Source organism: Mirounga leonina, unplaced genomic scaffold (genome assembly GCF_011800145.1).
Source record: "Mirounga leonina isolate KUSES-001 unplaced genomic scaffold, KU_Mleo_1.0 Mir_125, whole genome shotgun sequence".
Taxonomy (NCBI): domain Eukaryota; kingdom Metazoa; phylum Chordata; class Mammalia; order Carnivora; family Phocidae; genus Mirounga; species Mirounga leonina.
The window spans coordinates 50,336,180-50,348,521 of record NW_023270305.1 but is presented as its reverse complement, the minus strand read 5'-3'; the positions used below and the strand labels follow the sequence as shown (position 1 = coordinate 50,348,521).

Here is a 12,342-nt window from a genome sequence, read left to right as displayed (position 1 = left end):
GACAATTCTTTTGAGAAATTTGCTTTTGAAGGAAAGCAATAAGACCTGGTAGTACCAGTGATAAATAAGACCTGTGGTTATTTGTTTAAAAAGAAAGCAGTTGCGCCTATTTAAAAGCTAATTGGGAATCTCAGGGATCCCAAATAGCCAAAACAATTTTGAAAAAGAACAAAGTTAGAAGATTCACATTACCTGATTTCAAAACATATTATAAAGCCACAGTAATCAAAATGGTGTGATTCTGCCATAGAGACAAACCTATAGACCAATGGAACAGAATAGGGAGCTCAGAAATAAACCCTCACAAATAATGCTCAAAGTGATCTTCAACAAGAGGGCCAAGACCATTCAAGAGGAAAGGACAGTCACTTCAACAAATGGTGTGGGAAATACTGGATATTCACATGCAAAAGAATGAAGGTGGACTCCTACACATACACAAAAATACCAAAATGGGTTAAAGATCTACACTTAGACACAAAAGTATAAAATCCCTCAAAGAAACCACAGGGAAGCAGCTTCATGACATTGGATTTGACAATGATTTCTTAAATATAATACCAAAAGCATAGACAACAAAAGCAAAAATAGACAAATGGAACTATGTGAAACTTTAAGACTTTAATGTATTAAAGGACATCATCAACAGGTTAAAAAAGGCAATCCACACAATGGGAGAGAATATTTGCAAATCATACATCTGATAAGGGGTTAATATCCAGAATATATTTTTTAAACTCCTATAAATCAGTAACAAAAAATCATATAATCATTAAAAAATGGGTAAAACACATGAATAGACATTTCTCCAAAAAAAATATACAAATGGCCAACAAGCAAAGGAAATGATGTTCAACATCACTAATCATTAGAGAAATGCAAATCAAAACCACAATGAGGTATCACTTCACACCCATTAGGATAGCAACTATCAAAAAAAAAACAAAGGAAAACAAAAAGTGTTGGTGAGGATGTAGAGGAACTGGAACCCTTGTGTACCATGCTAGGATTGTAAAATGGTACAATCACTATGGAAGACAGTATGGAGTTTCCTCAAAAAACTAAAAATAGAACAATCATCTGACTCAACAATCCAACTTGTGGATATATATCCAAAAGAAATGAAAACAAGGTCTTGAAGAGATATTTGTACCCCAAGTTCATAGCAGCATTATTCACACAGTCAACAAAAGGAAGCAACCCAAATGTCCATCAGTGGATGAACAGATAAACAAACTGTGGTATATACATACAGTGCAATATTATTCAGCCTTAAAAAGGAAGGAATTCCTATCACTTGCCACAACATGGATGAACCATGAGGATATTATGCTAAGTGAAATAAGTCAGTCACAGAAGAACAAATACTGCATGATTCTACTTATATGAGGTATCTAAAATAGTCAAAGTCACAGAAACAGAGAGTAGAATGGTGGTTGCCAGGGACTGGGAGGAGGGGGAAAGAGGATTTGTTGTTTAAGGGATATAAAGTTTCAGTTTCTCAAGATGAAAAAGTTCTGGAGATCTGTTTCATAACAATATGAATATATTTAGCATTACTGAACTACGCACTTAAAATTGGTTAAGATGGCAAATTTTATGTTTTTTTACCATAATAAAAATATTTTTTAAATAAAAAAAATCTTAAGTTGATTCAAAAGATCCAGTTAACAGAAAGTTTAAAAAGCAGGTCTGTGCTAGAAACTAAACATTTTATATATTTTAACTTCCTTCTTACAATAAACTCAAAAGTTTTTATCTTCATTTTATAGTTAAATAAGCTCTGGCACAGAGAGGTGAAGTAACTTCCCAAAGTCATACAGCTAGTAAAGCCAAGATTTGATACCATGAAGATGAAGCAGTTTGTGCTTTCCACCATTATGCTACACATAAAACAAATGACAATCATTTGGGGTCCTGGGAGGCCAGAGGGCATGGGATCCAAAATCTAGGCCAGGGGCTCCCAAAGTTTCTCATTTCATGGCATCCTATATGTCTCAGTAATCTTATGGTGCCCCCAGGCCAAATGTAACTGCAGTTCCATTTAACAAATAGACTCCAACAACTTAATAGGTATTTATGTCCCAACAACTTAGTAGCCATTTGAAAACATAATAAAAAGAGATTGAAAGAAAAAAAATTAATTCCTCAATAATCGTAGTTACTTTCTAATAGGATGTGTGAAATATGAAAATCAACAAGAGACAGATATTCAGATTTTGAACTCATTTAGCTTTCCATATATTTACTATTAACTATAACTGAATATATGAGGGAAATTCACAATCCTGAACTAGCTTCCTTCGGGGCAAAATACCTTGAAGCTTCCAAAACGTTATTAGAAATGAATGCCAAGGGCGGAGGCAGGGAAATTACAAGTTTCTTTAAAGAAATACTTTAAAATGAAAACAATTAATAAAAGAAAGAACCACTTATGAAAAGAACAGGAATGAAATGTTAGTTGATGATACAAAGATACATTATTATAAAGATCAAAATTTTCTTTGTGTCATAACCACGTTCCAAAACTGGGTTCATATCTTACTGTATTTTTAAGAGTAAATATTTACTGTATCAGTGAATTGTCATAGGTCATTAAACTCTGGATTGAGATCATCAAGCTATAATGTAAATTTTCTGTTTTTCCTGGAAAAGAATTAATTTTTTGCCTAAGAAAGAGTAATTATTAAGGCATGATATTAAATTGGCCAGCTGAACATTAAGATTACTAAGGTAGAGTATTGTATATGCACAAATATAGAGACACCTGTTCTTATTTTTAATGTAAATCTGTGGGAATGATGGCCATGGATGTGCAGTACTCAGAGCTTCTTCAGGAGGAACAGAGGCTGGGAATCTGTGTCATAGTTGACTGACAAAAGCTACACTTTCCCTGGTGGCTACTAGCCAATGTCTGAGCATGGTCAGGTGCTAGTTCAACAGGGGACTCCTCTAATGAGCAACTTTGGCTCAAGGACTCCCCATTTATCCTCCCTGAAACTTTCTCAGCACCATGCTATATATAGCCTGAGGCCCTTTATACCCAATCTTCACTTTCTCCTTTCAGAGTTCAGACCAACATCCCAGTCAAAAGGCCCTTCCCACCTACTTTTGCTCCCTTCCCGCTTTCTCTTTCACATCTCCCCCATAAATCTCCTGCATTCCTAGTACATCTTCTTTTTCATCTTTATTTATTTTTTAAGTGATCTCTACTCTCAACATGAGATCAAGAGTTGCATGCTCTACTGACTGAGGCAGCCAGGTGCCCCCTAGTACAGCTTGACATCTGCTTCTTAGAAGCACTCTGGGCATGTTTAAAAAAGATTTCAGGGCGCCTGGGTGGCTCAGTTGGTTAAGCGACTGCCTTCGGCTCAGGTCATGATCCTGGAGACCCGGGATCGAGTCCCACATCAGGCTCCCTGCTCAGCAGGGAGTCTGCTTCTCCCTCTGACCCTCCTCCCTCTCATGCTGTCTCTCATTCCCTCTCTCGCAAATAAATAAAAAAAAAAAAAAGATTTCAATTAAAGGGGCGTCTGGGTGGCTTAGTCGGTTAAGCATCTGCCTTCAGCTCAGGTCATGATCCCAGGGTCCTGGGATCGAGCCCCATGTCAGGCTCCCTGTTCAGCGGGGAGCCTGCTTCTCCTTCTCCCACTGGCACTCCCCCTGCTTGTGCCCTCTCTCTGTCAGATAAATAAAATCTTTTTAAAAAAAGATTTCAGTTGAAGAAATACATGTATAAATTATTAAAATGTTGAAGAATACCTGGAATTAAAACAACTGTTTACTGCCTATTCCCACCATAGCCTCTCATCCATCCCACTTGCAAATGAGACCATTTTTAACTCTTACAGCAGCTCCTTCTGGTTCTATGCCCACATTTCTAAGCATGTTTTGTCACTTAGAATTGTATTCAGGTGCATGTAACAGAAACCTAAAAACAGAGAACAAAGAAACAAAAAACCCAATCACTTAATAGAATGGGTTTGTTTTTCCTCACAGAACCAGAAATCTGCAGTTAGGCAGTCTATGCCTGATAAGACAGGTCCATGGTATCATCAGGTACCAGGCACCTACTTTTCATCCCCTCTCCCTTTATTAAGTGGCTTCTTGTGAACATTACTTGAGCAATTAATTCTCCTCTTTCCCTGAATCAGTTTTTCCCTCTCTATTGGGTCATTCCCATTAGCATACCAACTAGAAATAGATGTTATTTCTCCTATCTAAAAAAGAAATAAGAACCTTTGGACTCCACTTCTCCTTCAAGCTCCTGCCCTATTTCTCCATTCTCCTTTATAACATAACCTCTTCTTATGTTGTTAATTCCTAATTTCCCCTTTCCCATTCTCTTCAATATATTCCATCCAGGCTCCTGTCCACCCCATCTACTGAAACTGCCCTTATCCAAGTCACTGATGATCTCCGTGCTATTCCATTCAATGGTCCATCTCAGGCATCTTGTTACTGGTTTCTTATGTAACAGTAACACTTCACTTTCTTCTTGAAACCTAGTTTCCAGGATATACACTCCCTCCAGTGTGCTCTGGCTACTCCTTCTTAGTCTCCTTGCTCCATCTCTCCCTTTCTCTATCTCCAATCCCCAAAAGCCAGAGGACCCCAGGACTCAGCCCTTCAGCTTCCGCTAGTTCGATATCTAAACTCACTCCCTTGGTGATCTTCATCAATCTCTTGGCTTTAATACCATCTGTGTGGCTCCCTCCCAAATTCATCTTTCCAACCCAGACTTTTCTCTCAACTATTTGACTTCTCCACTTGAATATCTAACGGCCTTTCAAACACTGATGTCCAAAACTGAGTTCTTGATATTTCACTCAAAAATGTCACTTTGGAATCTCTCCCATCTCAATAAATGGCAACTCCATTCTTCTAGCTGTTCAGAAATTTTTTTCTATCTACCACATTGATCCATCAGCAAATTCTGATGGCTCAAAATTCAAAATATACCCAGAATCTGGCCACTTCTCACCACTCAACCACTACCATCCAGTCAAGGCCACCATTATTCACCTGGACCATGGCAATAGACTTCTAACCTGTTCCATCTTCATTCTCTTCAATTCGTTCCTATCATAATACCCAGAGCGATCCAACTGAAAAGCGAATTAGATCAAGTTCCTCCTCGGCTCAAAACCTTTCAAGGGTATCCCATCTCACTTAGAGTAAAGGCCAAGTCCTATCAAAGGCTTAAAAGGTCCTATATAACTAGTGTCTAATTTCCTCTGATTTCAATTCCTGCTACTCTTTCTCCTTGCTCATTCCATTCTAGTCACGTTGACTCTCTCCCATTCTTCAAACATGTCAGGCATCCTCCCATCTCAGGGCCTTTGTATCTGCTGTTCCCTCTACCTGGGACTCTCTTTTCCAGGTATCTTCCATTGCTTGCTCCTTCATGCCTTAATCACATGGTATTTCAGTAAGGCCTTTCCTGGTCACCAAATACCAGGCCCATCATGCCCCACCATCCCCCACACTTAACTCCCTATCTTTCTTGCTTTGATTTTCTCTAACAGTTTTTACTTTCTTATATACTCTAAATTTTACTTATCAATATTTTCATGACTATCTCCCTACTGGAATGTAAACCACAGGGGAACAGGAATATTGGTCATTTTGTCTTTTTGTTCACTGGTATCCCCAGCATTGAGAATACTATCTGGCATATAGTAGACACAAAATATATATATATGCCTTGAGTGGAAAAAATGGTTAAAAATGGGCCCCCGCCCCTCAGGCATATCTCAGATCCAAACTAGAAGCAAGCAAAGAGCAGAAACTGAAAAGGCACATCCCAGGCGAGTCTGGCCTCTTAATAAGTTTTCTTGTAAGTCCTACCAGTGACCTGTGCTTACTTTGGCCAGAGCTACTTCATATAGCCACCTCCAGCTTCATGAAGAAACAGGGTAACTGAGTGCTTTAAACTGGTCACACTGCCACTGGGAACATCAGGGTCTGATCATAAAAAAAATGGATATTGGGCAAGCAACTAGCAATGTCTTCCATATATTATTTATTTAGTCATTACTACTGATTTCCTATTATCATGAATCAAGATTTAATTCTCTTCTATCCTTTATCTCTTATTTATTATTTTTTTAAGTTCTGTATCAGATCAGATATTAGAATTATCAGTTCCTTTTCTTCCCTCCCTCCCTCCAACATTCCTAGTAGAATCTTCTGTCCCCTGCCCCAATTTGGACTAGTTGCTCTCTAGGCCTAAGGCACAGTTATCATCCTAAGATTTCTCTTCACTTCTTTCTTATGAAAGATCCTCTGTCTTTTTGTCATTCTGTTCTGCAGTACAGCGATATTTGAACTTTCTCTTTCAATTCTTCTATTAGTTTTTCTATTTAAATGATGTCATATTTTTAATTCCCAAGAGGCCCTTCCCTTTTCCCCAAGTATTCCTTTTTTAAAAATAGCTTCCTATTCTTGTTTTAAAGATGAACAGCTCCTCTTACATCTCTGTGGGTTAATTTTAATTCCCTGAATTTAGTTCTGTTTGTTGCACTGTCCCTGATTCTTTTAGTTTTTTTTAAACTCATACACAAAGATCTTGGGTTTACAGGTGGAGAATTTCTTCAAAAGTATCATAATCTCTAGCTCTCTGGTTATATTTAAAAGTAAGTCTCTTTAAAAATTGAATGAGAACTTGTTATGCATTGGTAAGCTTATTAACTTATAACTCCACTCTAAGGATATTGGTTGGCACATCTACCTTTTCAAAGGAAACTACCAAATATCGGTATCTATAGCCATTGCTCTGGGTCGACGGGTGGGGGAGGGGAATAATCTATTTTTTTCAGAGAAGGATCCCTTAAACAGGTTACACACAGACTTACACCTCACGGCTAGAGAGGGGAAAGAGCTGAGGAAGATCTCACCATTCCAGATACAGACTCTCACTCAATCCCCTTATTCTCAGTCTAGCCACCTCACTTCTACTATGTATTGTGCTTAGCATCTTCAAATCCAGAAACCCTCTGGGTTGGTGTTTCCAGAAAATAATTATCCTATCTCATTTGTTCTTTATACAAACTGCCTCTAGTTTTCCTGTTTTATCCTACATCTTAATGCCACGCTAATCTCTATGGCTTCTCTCTAAATTCTTACTATCTTTTCACTAAACTTTATTATCTTTTTACCTGGTATCCTACAACTTAGTACTCATTAGTGTCTTAGTGATTTCATGTGTCTATATTCCTTAATTAGGTTATACTGGGGACTCGGCCCACATCTTACACTTCCTTAGTGCATCCCATAATGGTGGCACTCAATAAATACAGTGTGATAAGTTTTATATAAGTAATATACTGTTTCTAATAGTTGTAACTTGAAGTCACGGTTTGTCAATTATTATTTTATGAGAAAACCAAACTGATTTTCAATAGAATTTGATGAAAGAGAAGATCAGCTAATGATGCTATCAACGTTACAACTGAGGAAATTATGATAAAATGAGTTCCATAAACTCACAATTTATCTGTGGTAGGCTTAGAAAATAATTTATATTCTTACATAGCATGTCAAGTAATTCATTATAAGAACCAAAAAAGAAAACTATCTTTTCTTGGCATTTTTTTAAAGATATATTTATTTATTTTAGAGAGAGAAAGCCTGAGCAGTGGGAGGGGCAGAGGAAGAGGGAGAGAGAGAATCCTCAAGCAGCCTTCCAGGTGAGCACAGAGCCCAGTGCAGGGCTCCATCCCAGGACCCTGAGATCATGACCCAGTCTGAAACCAAGAGTCAGCCGCTTAACCCAACTGAGCTACCCAGGCTCCCCACTAGCATTTTAAAATTGTATCCAGGCTCCCCACTGGCATTTTAAAATTGTATCCAGAAATGTGGAACTGTTATAGAAAGAAATCAGGGTACAGCTAACTATATCATATACTTTTGTAGCTGACTATACATATTCGATTCAAATAATTTAATCTAAAATCGGCATATATGATGTTATATCTATCTTAACGATAACATTGCTTTTAAATAATTATGTAATAACCTGTAAATATGAATGTGACTTAAAGCACAATAATTAAAAGAATTTAAAAATTCCACCATAGTGGTATACAATTTAATAGTCTCCGAATGCTGAAACTATTATTCCCTTTGTAAAATATTTATAAAATGAATAGTTTGTAAAATGGTTTAAGAAATTCAAAGTGGAAATTATTAAACACTTTCTTATAATAAAATGATTTTAGGAAAACCAAAAAAAAGAGAGAGAGATATTTTGATAGCTGGTGAAAATAAATCTCTAAATTACATCTCATACTTTTAATGCATTTCAAACTAGGAATAGGCATAGCCTGAAAAACCAACTTTAAAAAACAATTTTCATACAGAGCATATGTACAGGTAAATCTTGATTTAAAAACTTTTGAATTTGCAAGTGGAGGGAATTATTTTTAAATGGTACAATTTATAGGTCATTGGATCAACAACATGAACTAAGCGTTGGTTATGATGACAACCTATAAAATCTCATTATTCAACAGAAGGAAAAACCTAAGCTCAAAATGTATCCTCTGAAATCCTTTATGTCTCTGTAGTTGTCCCGCTGATTTCCAAACAGTTAGACCTTTTGAAGAAATAACGATCCCTTAAAAAAAAGACAACCAAGATAAGTTCCATAAGTCTTAAATTTGCCATTTTGGGGGGTAAAAGATTTACATTAGTTGAGGAGTGGCCATAATCAAAGACTGAGAGTTCAACTATGTTAGCACCAAGATACTGAGGAACTTTAATTTCATCCCCTTTTTAAGAGTATGTTGTGGTCAGTTGTCACCATTTTAGGGCTAAATATATGGGGGAAACTACTAATAGAAATTTAAGCCTGGGGGCGCCTGGGTGGCTCAGTCGTTAAGCGTCTGCCTTCGGCTCAGGTCATGATCCCAGGGTCCTGGGATCAAGCCCCGCATCGGGCTCCCTGCTCTGCGGGAAGCCTGCTTCTCTCTCTCCCACTCCCCCTGCTTGTGTTCCCTCTCTCGCTGTGTCTCTCTCTGTCAAATAAATAAATAAAATCTTAAAAAAAAAAAAAAAAAAGAAATTTAAGCCTGTATTATGGTGGAGCCACCACACCTCACAAAAGGAGGACCCTTGAGTAACTTGGGGAGTACTTCTTTTGTAACTAACAAAATGTTTAGTTTGAGCACCAAATTTTTAATTTACTATGATATTAGAGATCTTTAGGATAATGCACATACACACATACTTTTAGAAGACTTAGCTCACAGTCTTGTTTAGAAATTGAGGAAGTGGGGGCGCCTGGGTGGCTCAGCCATTAAGCGTCTGCCTTCGGCTCAGGTCATGATCACAGGGTCCTGGGATCGAGCCCCGCATCGGGCTCCCTGCTCTGCGGGAAGCCTGCTTCTCCCTCTCCAACTCCCCCTGCTGTGTTCCCTCTCTCACTGTGTCTCTCTCTGTCAAATAAATAAATAAAAACTTTAAAAAAAAAAAAAAAAGAAAAAAGAAATTGAGGAAGTGGATAAATAATGTTAGGAAGTCTTTCAAAGGCCCTAAAGATATGGGGACTAATCAGGATGGGCAGGGTGGAAGTCAAGTTATCTTATTAAAATATACCATCACATCAAGAATGTGCTGGTAGTAAAAGGTCTATTTTAGGAATAACTTATCAATCACACAAATAAAGCACAAAATATGACAGAACATACAGAAAAATACACTTCATTGGAAATATTAAAAGCGACTCATTGGTACAAAAGCCTAAGAAACCACTGTTGTCGGTTTGCTATAAATTACAGAAGTAATTTTATATATATTCTATCATGAAAATTCCTTTTCTGCATTGAAGTAATTTAATAATGAGGGACGTCCTCCTCCTTATTCCCCCTATATACAAATACATACAAACTTGCTTAAAAATTAAAATGCAATAACATCTATTTATAAAGGATTGCCTATGGGTGCCTGGGTGGCTCAGTCGGTTAAGTGTCTGCCTTCAGCTCAGGTCATGATCTCGGAATCCTGGGATTGAGCCCCTGGTTGGGCTCCCTGCTGAGCAGGGAGCCTACTTTTCCCTCTCCCTCTGCCTCTCCCCCTAACTGTGCTGTGCGCTTTTTCTCTGTCAAATAAATAAAATCTTTTTTAAAAAATTAAAATTAAAAAAAATAAAAAGGATTGCATACTGGGATGCTTCACTGCATATTTTAAGATGCCTGACATGTTCCAACTTACCCTGTGCAATGGTAAGGGTGGATGCCACAAGACAGATCTTTTACTATGGGTAGTAGGCTTGCCCTCCAGTCAAATTATTTTGAGCTTGCTTTTAAGGTGAGTAATTGCATTGAGAAGTACAATGAGTTGTACTAAGTTTAAAACTTCCTGGAGCATATTTTGTATTAAAGTTTTAAAGTTTGATTAAAACTTTAATGAAAACAAATTATGAATTTTTAAATAATTTCATTCTTTTGGATAGAATCCTAAGTCAAATTTAGAAAGTATTATGCTGCTAATAATATTAATTCAGCCTTGCAAACAGTCTCTGGAAAAAAATGATTTATGCCATTTGAGGAGGTAACTAGTTACCTTCATGAATAAAAGTAGGCTAGTTTAAACAAAAAATGAGGAAAAACTAGAGTCCATTAAAATGATAGTCTATATTCAAATACTCAATTAAGATATGCTCATAATAACTACAAATTCAATGTTATAGATTTATGGATAGAGCCATAGGCCTAAACTTCAAACAAGAATAGTTAGACCTAAAATAAATCACATTATAAACAAGTAAGAATTTAAATTCATATAGGATATTCAATTCCATAAAACAGTTATAATTATTAGTAGTACTAATGTAACTTCAATTACACATATGAGTAGAATATGACTAATGATTCTTTTAATCACAAACAAGATTTTTCTAGGCAACTAGTATTTCTTAAGCCTATAAACAAAGCTAAGGCATTTGTCCATTATTTTCTGATCAATGGTCACTAATTATTATGTCCTGAATCTAGACCCATTCAACATGTAGCTCATGCTGTCTAGGTCCTAACTGTGCTAACAGAACTTTCTGTGATGGAAATGTTCTTTATCTATATATGACAACATGTGGCTATTGAGCACTTAAAATGTGGGTAGTGCAACTGAGGAACTGAATTTTTAACTTTCTTTAATTTTGATTAGTTTAAATTTATTTTTAAATAACCACAGGTGACTGGTGGTTATTGTATTAAACAGCACAACTTAGAGGGTTCAAAAAATAAGGGCAAATGTCTTATGTTAGGTCTAACTCTAGTCTGCTTGCCAGTTTCCATAAGCATGGTACTCACAAATGCTTATTAGAGTAATATGCCAAAAAACCTTCTGTCCTGTGCTTTTATCTTCACTCAAAAATATGATTAAATCTATGCCAGGAAACATCTAATACAACATTCAGACAAATCTAAACAAAAAATACCATTTTTATTAGCGTTCACAGTGTCAGTACAACTATATTGATTAATGAGGCAGCCTGGTGGGTGTGTCAATCTGTCTAATGTTAGTTCTAGAATGACTAGAATTCAAACTATGAAATATCCACTCCTAAAAAGTTTTTGTCCATTATCTATCATAAACACAAGAATACCAATTACTGCATAGTTTTCAGCTCCATTGGTTAAACACTCCAAAAGTATGTCAAACCATTTTACCTGACAGACATATTTGTTCTTCCATTTGCTCAGCACACAGTGACTGTTTTGCATCAGTTCCTGAAGGAAACAGAAAAAGAGAGAGTGCAGTTAGCTATACACATTGTTGCTATCAGAGTGCTTCTGATTTGCAAGCACAAAAAAAAAAAAAAAAAAGATCAGCATGCCACACAAAGATGCAACTGTTTTGGAACTCCTCACTAGACAAAAGCAAAGCTATCATCACCAGGAGAGTTGATCCTTTATGAAAATTAAAACTGTTGAAAGATGTTCTAAAACAGATTTGTTTGTTGCCATTTTTGAAACTTTTGGAAAGATACCTCCAACTCCTTGAGTGAGTCTCGAAGTTTTTCTGGGCGTCTATTTTTGAGTGTCCACGGATAATCTCGTGCTGGCAAATGAAATATGTACTACAGTTAGTTAAACAAGATTTAAAAAGGAAACTCTGCTTAGCAGTGTGCCTTAGGAGGATTAAAATAAAACACCTCCTTAATTGAGAGGAAGTGGGCTTCATTTCCATCATCAAATAACAGCCTTTTGAAAGGCTTTGTCATAGGAACAGGATTTTTACCACAAAACAACCTTGGTGATCATAATTTTATAATGACAACCAACACGGCTCAGAGAATCCCTGGGAAAGTTTCCTAGTCTTGTGATTCTAGTACCTAGT

General features: G+C 36.7%; 1 protein-coding gene across 13 annotated transcripts in view; it reads right to left on the bottom strand.

Moving 5' to 3' along the window:
• WDPCP (WD repeat containing planar cell polarity effector) overlaps positions 1 to 12,342 on the bottom strand; it is a 476,454-nt gene that overhangs the window by 350,591 nt on the left and 113,521 nt on the right. For all 13 annotated transcript variants that reach the window (XR_004678560.1, XM_035001441.1, XM_035001442.1 and 10 more), the window contains 2 exons: positions 11,993 to 12,063; positions 11,673 to 11,732 (listed from right to left, as the gene is read on the bottom strand). Coding sequence is in view for 12 of the 13 variants with exons in the window: in XM_035001441.1 (XP_034857332.1) it covers positions 11,673 to 11,732; positions 11,993 to 12,063 (131 nt within the window). In the remaining variant the exon portion in view is untranslated. The remainder of the gene's footprint in view (positions 1 to 11,672; positions 11,733 to 11,992; positions 12,064 to 12,342) is intronic.